The 9,912-nt window shown below is 36.7% G+C and overlaps 1 protein-coding gene across 1 annotated transcript; it reads left to right on the forward strand.

The window, feature by feature from the left end:
* The first annotated feature begins 1,980 nt into the window (after positions 1-1,980).
* On the forward strand, positions 1,981-6,783 carry LOC149791092 (histidine N-acetyltransferase-like). The gene is made up of 4 exons (XM_089971470.1): positions 1,981-2,559; positions 3,944-4,097; positions 4,371-4,604; positions 5,842-6,783. Exons 1-4 carry the CDS (start codon positions 2,483-2,485, stop codon positions 6,385-6,387), a joined length of 1,011 nt encoding a protein of 336 aa, XP_089827596.1. The 5' UTR covers positions 1,981-2,482; the 3' UTR covers positions 6,388-6,783.
* The last annotated feature ends 3,129 nt before the right edge of the window (positions 6,784-9,912 follow it).

The following is a 9,912-nucleotide window of genomic DNA, read 5'->3' on the forward strand; positions in this document are numbered from 1 at the left end:
TTTTAGTTGTTAACGGTTCTGCATCTTTGTATCTACTGGCAACATCAACTATGGTTAACGCGTACTTGTATGTGCGTCTTCGGATAGTATCATGTGGCAGAAATAATATATCAGCTTGATGAACCTCACTTGGCACACTAACATCGAAATGCGCAAAGTGAATTTGTTTAGGGCGCGGTAGATAAATTTGCCATATTGCCTGTCGGGATAACCAATTTTTGGCAACCGCGCGTGTTACTGATGCCGCGCTGGCAAGTTTATCAATTGCCGCGTTACCTCTCCAGTATCCGCTTGGGGAATAATAAATCGACTCCATTATATACCAGTACCTAACGCTAATTTACCCTTCATTGCAGTTTTTATCAACCAAGACGCTAACCTTTCTTTGAAAGATTTATCAGGGATGGCACTTAACGCATGAATTAATTTCACGTCCGCGAGATGGCGCTGTTGCAAATCCTTGCTTCGGTAAGCTACATCATGAGCATGGCACGCTGCATCGATAGCGTTTATCGGATACTCACCTGGTTTGGGTTGATCCTGAGCATCAAGTCTGATATCAAGTCGGGTTCCTGGACCACAGTACTTATATCCTGGAAGATGTTTTTCTCCTGGGTATTTAGCCCACGGAGCTCCTGGCAGCGCTGTTAATTTGGCTGCGATATCACCTCCGCTTTTTTTAAAATAAATCTAAATTTTTTTGTGCCACATCGTTCACACTTACCCGTGAGCGCTTGTCGATTATTTTTTGTTGTAATTGTTGTCGTATCCGTAGTTGGGGTACGTGCTCGGCATTTCACGCAATATAAATCCATATTATTTTATGATATATCTAATGGAAATCACTGACTTTTCCGCGACAAAGCGACGAGAGCCAATCAAGCATAACTCAGTGCTACCAAATTCTGTTCGAATGATTATCATAGGCCCATCTGGGTCGGGTAAAACACAGCTGTTGTTGAATTTGATAATGAAGTGGATGAAGTGGGATAAATTATATTTGATAGCCCCGTCTGTGGACAATCAGCGGTGTTATCAAGTGCTAAAAGATTTTAACGAAAGTGCAAAAACAATCATTGGAAATGCAAGCATTTCTGAGACCGACGAAAACGTAGTTGAATTCATAACTGACATCGATGATGCACCCGGCATTGATGACATCGATGGATCAATTAATAATCTAGTAGTGTACGATGATGTCATGCTGGATAAACAAACAAACCCTGCGAGAATATTTTCCCGTGGGCGTCATAAAAACACTGATGTCATTTATGTGACTCAACGGTATACACAAATTCCAAAAGTGATCAGAGATAATTGTAACGTTCTTGCGGTGTTTAACGGAGTTGACGCACACACGCTGAGAAATATTCATCAGACTTGGTGCAGTGGTTACATGGACATCAATAAATTTAAAAATTTCTTTAGTCATGCTCAACGAAAACCACACGGGTTTGTGACGATAAATTTACATGATCCTCGGACACGATATCGAGTTGGGTTAGATACATTTTTTAACTAAAAATCCTAAAATGATTAGCAGCAGAGAGACTACGCCACCAACGTCGTCGTCGACGTCACCCCGGTGAAGAAACTATTATTTATAGCGGCTGGTTATCGTTGTCGAAATAACCCCGTTGGCCAGAAAAGAGGATTTAGTCATCATAGTTTCTGGCTAGAAGGGTTTATTTTGCGAAATAAGACCTTCTATCAGAAGAGTTTTTGATAGATGGTCCTGTTGGACGAAAAAGTTGGTGGGCCCAGTCTCTCTGCTGCTACACGAATATTGGCTCATTATAGTTGAAATTAAAGTAAAGTAACAGCAACAGCACCATCGATCAAACTTTCATTTCAATAAATCGTATCTGAAACACATACGCAGAAAGCTCAACTCTGTGATTTTGGAATCCTTTCCGTACCTCCTTTCGCTTCTCAAGTCGTACATAATTTATGCGAATGAAAGTACTGCATAGTTCTATATTAAATTAAGACTGGCGAATTCATTATATGAAATCGTTATGACTAATACAACGAAAACGCCGTTCAAATAAAGCTGAAAGCAATAAATTTAATGGTATTCATTTACTGCCCACGCACGTTTGTACTTATTCTATTCTGACCTCGTGTACCGCATCATGGGAGGCCAGGGACCAGGCTAGCTTTTAAGTTTGATAAATGTGAAAAGTCTAATGCGGTTGTTGACTTGACATTTGAAAAGAACATAACGTCATACAGCGTCAATCCAACCAATTGTATCCCAGTCTAATATTAACAAGCTGAGAATAAGACTGGTCCATTGACTTTTGCCACACATTTGGGACTCCATTGATAGCAGGAAGGAAAGCATTACTCGAAAGTGCACAATTTTTTTAACAACCAATCCTAAATTTACCGATTTGTGTTGCTTAGCATTTTATTCCAGAACATATTATTTTTCATCATATTCTGTTACAATCATTCCTGTGGAATTCATATCTGCAACATGTTGCTAAAATATCTAAAACTGAATATCCGATCGACTATAAAACAGTGTATTTCTGGAGTTCATTCACGGAGCAGGTTAGTGCATTTGTTTCTGGGGTTGACTTAAGGTTTGCTTCTCGCAATTCGGTGTTTAATTGGATGGTTAATTTACAGAATCGCGTGTTTATTTTATTTCCCATATCGATTTCAAAAATGTTCTGCGTTATCGCTCGGGTACGCTTCATCTATCAGATCTCTCCCTTGAGCTAATATCTGACCGAAATTCATTAATTAACAAAATAAATTTAGGTCTCTATTTCTGGAAGATGATAAGATATGATATAAGTATATTAGTCTATATTTAAAGTATGTTGCGATTCGTATTATCAATTAACATTTTGTTTGTTGTATGCTTGTTTGTGGAGGGGACTGGGTAAGTCGAACGTTTGCGCTAAATGGTATCATACTGCCGTAATCGCTCTAAAATAAACGAAATGTCGTAATAACCATAAACATCTGTCTTGTTTTAAGTTGCCACAATTGATCCAAGATGAGAATTTAACTTTTCTTTTCAAACAAACAAACAAACATGCGCAGTATCACCCTGTCATCATAAGGTATTAGCATTCAGGAGATGGATCAAAAAGGGTACTGATTCAATTTTACACTGCATCAATGAAATTCTGGAGAAAGCTTGATATGCAAGAATGATTAATAGTCCCGTCCTGTAGTCTTCAAAACTCAATGACGCCGTTGTTTGTGTTCGCATGTCCGGCAAATTCAAAACTCAACACAATGTACCCGTCTCTTTCTCTCTCTCTCTCTCTCTCTCTCTCTCTCACACACACACACACACACACACATTCACACGAGGTATATACATAAATACAAGAATATAAATACACCTACATACATAAACAAAAATACATCCACAAACTTGAATACAAGAATATTGCTGATAAATAAGAGATGAAACGTGATCATGTTTATGTTTATGTATATTTTGTTTGCATTGTTTGTTAGGTAGGTTTTTTAATTATTGTCCGTTATTTCATTATATGCTTCGGAAAATTGTATGTTGGCCTTGACCTTGTCCAAAATTAAGTTCATATTCTACTTGACCTGAAGCATTAATTTTGGTTTCATAAACAACATGTTTATCTCAATCTAGAGCTTTATCTCAATCTAGAGCTTTTGAAATTCCCCATGAAATGTCGTCAGATCTATCTGTCGTTTTGCTATATATTAAACAATACATTTAGAAACCAGCTTCTATTTATAACTAGGGATTATTTTGTAAACAACATTGGGGATCCGTCACAAAATGAGTCAATCTGCGACCTCCATCAGTATTTCGAAGTACCTATATATCACGTCGTTTCTGTATAATAATGTTGTCGTCTTTTTAAGGCCTCGTCACAATCTTGCGAGAGCGCAAATACAGATTCCGTTTAGATATCTTGTAGCTTTCCGGTTTTAGGGTGATGCGAAGGGCAACAATTGAAGACAAAAATGATGTACTGGCTCTGAATGAGAATGTTTACGGTGAACTGGATTATCTCCCATTCTACTACGACTCGTTCGTGCAAAATCCTGTAGCGATACCATTTGTGATTAGCCACGATTCGGAAATTGTAAACTCTCTCTTTCTCTCTCTCTCTCTCTCTCTCTCTCTCATATCTAAATTAGGATACGCCCAAATACAAATGCATTATGATTATGTTTGTTGCTCTAATGCAATTAGGAAAATACATGTATAAGTTTCATATTTACATGTGTAATTTTTCAACCTAAAATGGTCTTGCTTGTTCCAATGGTTACTTTCTTTGGCGTTCTGAAATATGAATATCTTCACCTGGTCTAAATATATATTTACTGTCGCATTTATTATTCACTTTACATTCCAGATCGGATATATGTGCGGGTTTGTGGTAGACGAAGGAGAAACTATTTCCCAAAGGGCTGCTGTAATTAGCCCAAAATTTCAGGGGAACGGATATTTGAAACTTCTTAACCAACGTATTATCGAGGAAGCGCGGAAACGATACAATATACAACGAATGGCAGTTGCGGTCGACAATGAGCATCCTTATATTCAAAGAAATTCGTTCTGGAAAATGTACTCTTTGATTTCTACAAAGGTATTGTAATGGAAAATTGTCCTAAGTGTGATAATAATTTCTGTTACTAAACGTTACTAGTTTAATATTTTGTTCCCTGTTTTTTTCAGTTAAAGGATATATATATATATATATATATATATATATATATATATATATATATATATATATATATAACAGTTCATAAAGTGCTATTGTTTTAACGTAAAATCTCCTTTTGCGACATTGTTTACGAGATATCACTTAAAACTATTAACACTCTTTGTTACATAGAGTAAAGAAAATTAAAGACTGCGGAACACACACACACACACACACACACACACACACACACACACACATATATATATATATATATATATATATATATATACAAGCAAGCAAACACAATGTTAAATAAAAACAAAAACAAAAAACAAAAAACAATCGTCTATTGACATTTGGGACACACCTTCTTACCTATTTATCAATATTGCGAATCTTTAGCACACTATTGCTTTTCAAAGTCAGAGGTTTCTAAATAGAAATAAAAGACGTAATTAAATATATATTCCCATAACTCGTAATGCTTTTGTCCTTTTATATAGCTGCATCGCTGCTCAGTCTTAACTTTAGCAGGAGATTTAAAATATATAGAACTTTTTAAGAAACTTCGGAAACTGGGGACATTTGTGTGACTTGGTTTACAAATGTCAGCAAATATGAGTTTTTCATAATGATATATTCGTGGTAGGAATAAGTATACAGAGTTACCAATTTAAATTTCTTTCGCTCGGTTATATCGATGCCTAAGAGCTGTGATGTGATGAATTCGCATCCAAGTAGGTGCTAAGTGACATAAAGATACATCCTGTCATACATTAATTCATTAATTGTTTAGAACATATGTTACGTTTCAAGCTATCCTCATATGAACTGCTGCATTAGTGAATGGCTTAGTATCAGCATTCATTTTATTTATGTTATTACACCGAATGGAATTTGCTATCATCTCTTGCATGGGTTCTGAAATATTTTGAATCAAGATTCCCGGATACAAGTATAAAACTGTTTAATATTATCGCTTAAAATAGCTTACACGCATATTGTGAAATTTCATCTTTATATTTCGTTTTCGTACCGGAAATTGATTACATCATTTAACGATAGAAAATGAGAGAGGTATTCAGCTAATTAAAGGTTATTTAATATTAAGTAATTTTCTGAGACGGGAAATTGTTATGCATCATTTCATGTCGAATTGTTATTTTTTTGTCAGAACATGTTCCGGTATATGGTGATACCAAGTCAGCTCAGCACATGCTCAGAATTGCCTAATAGCCGTCCTTTCAAGAATGTGCCGGTCCATGGAGTAGCCGAATATTTTGATACAGAGATCATCCGAAAATACCTGTTTCCAGAAGACAGAATAGTCGTTAACTGGATCCCGTATCGATTGCTTCCTTCGAATCTCGCCCTGCTCTATGCAGATAATACGGTCTGTGTTTCAGACGTTCAAGTTTGTGATCGAACTGTTTCGGGACTGCTATCAATTGCAACATTTTATACAGTACGTCGGCCCAGATATGCGTATACTTTGGATCTATATGGAACTGATGTCAACAGTGTGGCTTATCACCTTCTTTTTCATTTAAGGTTTATCGCCAACAAACTAAAAGATTTAGCTTGTTTATCAATTGTAGTTGACAAACAGTTGGATAAACAAAAGCTGATTGATATCATTGCTGAAAGTGGATTGATTAAATGGACTGATTCAGACAATCCAAACAAAACTTTACAATATTTCCTGGAAAGTAAACTGTAGAAAGCACAAATGTTTAGCAAAGTTGACATATATCACAAATGTTTAGCAAAGTTGACACATATCAGTAAACTTCGATGGAAACAATATTTAGGCAGACATTGATTATCATATACCCATATTATATCTAGAGACTCAGTGTTATTTTGACCTCTAAATATCATCGATATATTCAAAATCTGTGGCAGAGAATGAGAAAAAAATAAGGGAATGGAAGCATGAATTCAGCGTGTTGATCGCCAGTTTATACAAGTGAATTTGTTTATGCATGTGAATGGTCTACCAATGGTCTACCTATGTATTTGCAAATCGTCCTCAGGTCCTAAATTGTATTGATGATATTCATTTGTTTCATGCTTATATATTTAAACATCATTAAATATCTATATATACTTTGAATGCATATGTGTGTTTGGAATTAATCATGTTTAATCATACAACGTTGAAATGTCTTTTCGTAATATACCTGATCAATGTGAGACAGGTACATATACAATTTATCAAATAATAATATATGTCATTGGGTGAACGCCAGGCCGCCCAGTCCTAACACTAACCTCGTAATGCTGAGCGCCGAGCGAGGCAGCTGTTAATGCCATTTATGTAAGCCTTTGGCCTTTAGTTAATATACACGCTTGTAGTATATGTATGCATTTATGTATGCACACATTGAACAATATAGATGTTGAGTGTGTGTGTGTGTGTGTGATTTGGATTTTTAACGTAGCTTTAACAGGTTTTCAGTCATATCACTACGATGTATGCAGTGTGGCAGTTTCATGCTTATATATTTAAACATCATTAAATATCTATATATACCTCGTAATGCTGAGCGCCAACCGAGGCAGCTGTTAGAACCATTTTTATAAGTCTTTGGTATGACTCGGCCGGGGATCGAACCCACGACATCCCGCATCCGAGGCGGACGTTCTAACCCCTCGGCCACCGGACAGGTCTATATAGATGTTGATCTTGTCTACATATATTTTGACATTTCTTTAACCATGTGGTTCTTTCTCTCTGTTCTTAGGATACCTAGGTGTGACTACATGAATACACATTTTGGTTGTTTTAAGTCGTAATATGCTCATATCTGTGTTATTAATTTCGTTATTCTTAGCATCTATCAACACAATATACTTTTTATTAATTATATCACAGATTTGTTATATGATAGGCATAAAGGACACACAATAGATATTGAACGAATAACAAAAGTATAAAAGGAGATATTGTATAAAATAATCCAAGACTCTATCGGGGCTAGATGCTGGAAATATACCATTTTTGACGTAATCAAAGTGTTACAATACAGACATGTGTTTATCAGCTGAATCCACTCCTTACAAAAGCTATTCTCTGTTTGAAATTGTTCCCATGGCTGACTCCGTAGGTGTACAAAAGAAACTTTAGAATTCATGAAGAATGCAATAGTACTAAAACTCTTATCCTTCTCACTCAGTTATTCTAAAACAGAACTTAGAACGTACCATTAAACAACTTGCAGTCTCTCTTACTTTTTGTTTCAAAACATCTATATCGGGTCTCCATTGCACCTATATATGGTCTATACTTTAGGGAATAATAATAATAATAATAATAATAATAATAATATGTAATTTAAATATTTTAATTAATTCTATCTAAATACTTTGCTAGATATGACTAAGAGGTTACATGACAGCTTGATGTTAGAACAACACATGAACATAAATATTTCATTAATATGTCAGTCGACAGAAATATTTTTCACAGGTAATATAGTGGGGCACCCTAGAGACAATGGGATCTACCATTGAAAACAGGGGCACGGCCCTCTGGGGACAAAGGGAAATTTATCATTGTGGGCCTATCTAGGCACTAAAGGAATTTAACATAGGGATTTTTAACATCGGTGGGTCTGTAGAGGGACAAATAGTATTGGACCTGTCTAGGGACAATATGAATGGAACAGGTAAGGTGACGACACGGTACTCGAGATGGGTATCAATGTAGCAAGGGGCTAACCTCAATAGGCCCAAAAAGCGGGTCCGAAAACTAGAACGTTTGGGCGGGACAGACACAGAGATAACACATACAACATGCAACTTACAAACATAAACAACTATACAACCGACTAAAAAGAAGTGTAGGCAATAAATAAAATCTTTTCGAGGCATATAAAGGGCCCTGGAAAAGGTCGTTGGGTTCTTCTTCTTCTATTTTCTCCATTTCTTCCGCCATCTCCTCACTTTCTCAATAATTCCTTTCTTCTTCTTTTCCGTCCCTGGAATCCATTTAGGATGTCCCATCGATCAAAATTTCTCGTGCACCTTCATCCAGTTTTGATTTAGTCTGCCAAAGTCCTCATTCTTTTTTCCTTCTGTTTTCTTTGTCCTTTCTTTATTTAGCCCAGCTGTCTTTTGTCTTCTTCACCTCTTCTTCCATCACTTTTTTCTTTATTTCTTCTCCTTTCTTTAGTTTGTCTAGCTAGACCCCACTTCACAAATGACCACTCTGTTCAATGCATCGTGTCTTATAAAAAGCACTGACTCTCATGACACCATCAAGTGACTCCTTCGATATATGTAGGTTGAATTAAACACCCGTGAATTTTCTACTTCCTCTTCCATCATACATTGTAAAAGATCCCTGGCCATTCTCAGGCTAGTCACAAAGTCTGTGCTGCCTGGATACTTCTGTTTCTTCTCAAGCCTTTCTACCACGTAGGCTGCGTCCATGATCAAGTATCAACAGTCCTTATTTGTTGAACAAATATATTGTCATCGTCGTTGATTCAATGGTGATTGGCCCGAACAAAGAACGCTCTGACTTCATATTTGTCAAGCACGGACGTGAAGGAAAACATCCCTTGCACTCACTTTACAAATTATACACTATACACACGGGTAGAAGAAAAAAACAAACCATTACTATACTATCCACACCAAACCACACATATACTATCAACACAATGGTGAGGAGCAAAAACAAAATATACTATCCACAATGGAAGGATAAAAAACAAATCAGAATATACTATAAACACACGGGAAGAGGATACAAACCAAACTATAATATCTACTATCCACATAAACGTACGCGAACGCATGAAGTCACACACTCTACTATTCACACAGAGAAAAGGGGGACAAAAACTCTACTATACATACAAACGTACGCTAGCTGATACAAACACACATACACACACACACACACACACACACACACACACTATCACATCAGTTAATCAATGAGTGTTTATAATCACACTGCTGCACATTTACACCAATTGGCAACTTCAGTAGTCTCTTTTGATGAGAATTGGTTAGCCCTGAGAAAGGCTGTTTTTCATACTCCAGATACACCTGTTTGTGATTACATCTCCCAGGCCGTGCCCTCCACACACATCGCCTACTCCATTGTCCCAAGTTTTTGTTGGGAGTGCGGAGGGTGATTGACTGGCCTCATCATTCCAATTTTCTGTTTGAGGGACCATGAAGACTCTTTACCTCACGACTCTGCGGTGTGCATGCGGATGTTATCGCT

The sequence above is a fragment of the Sinohyriopsis cumingii genome, chromosome 10 (assembly GCF_028554795.1).
Source record: "Sinohyriopsis cumingii isolate HCF-2022 chromosome 10, ASM2855479v2, whole genome shotgun sequence".
Lineage (NCBI taxonomy): Eukaryota > Metazoa > Mollusca > Bivalvia > Unionida > Unionidae > Sinohyriopsis > Sinohyriopsis cumingii.

Coding starts and splice junctions, on each gene's coding strand:
- LOC149791092 (XM_089971470.1), top strand. CDS start 2,483: ATGTTGCTAAAATATCTAAAACTGAATATCCGATCGACTATAAAACAG. Junction 4,098..4,370: donor TTAGCCACGATTCGGAAATT/GTAAACTCTCTC, acceptor TTTACATTCCAG/ATCGGATATATGTGCGGGTT. Junction 4,605..5,841: donor ACTCTTTGATTTCTACAAAG/GTATTGTAATGG, acceptor TTTTTTTGTCAG/AACATGTTCCGGTATATGGT.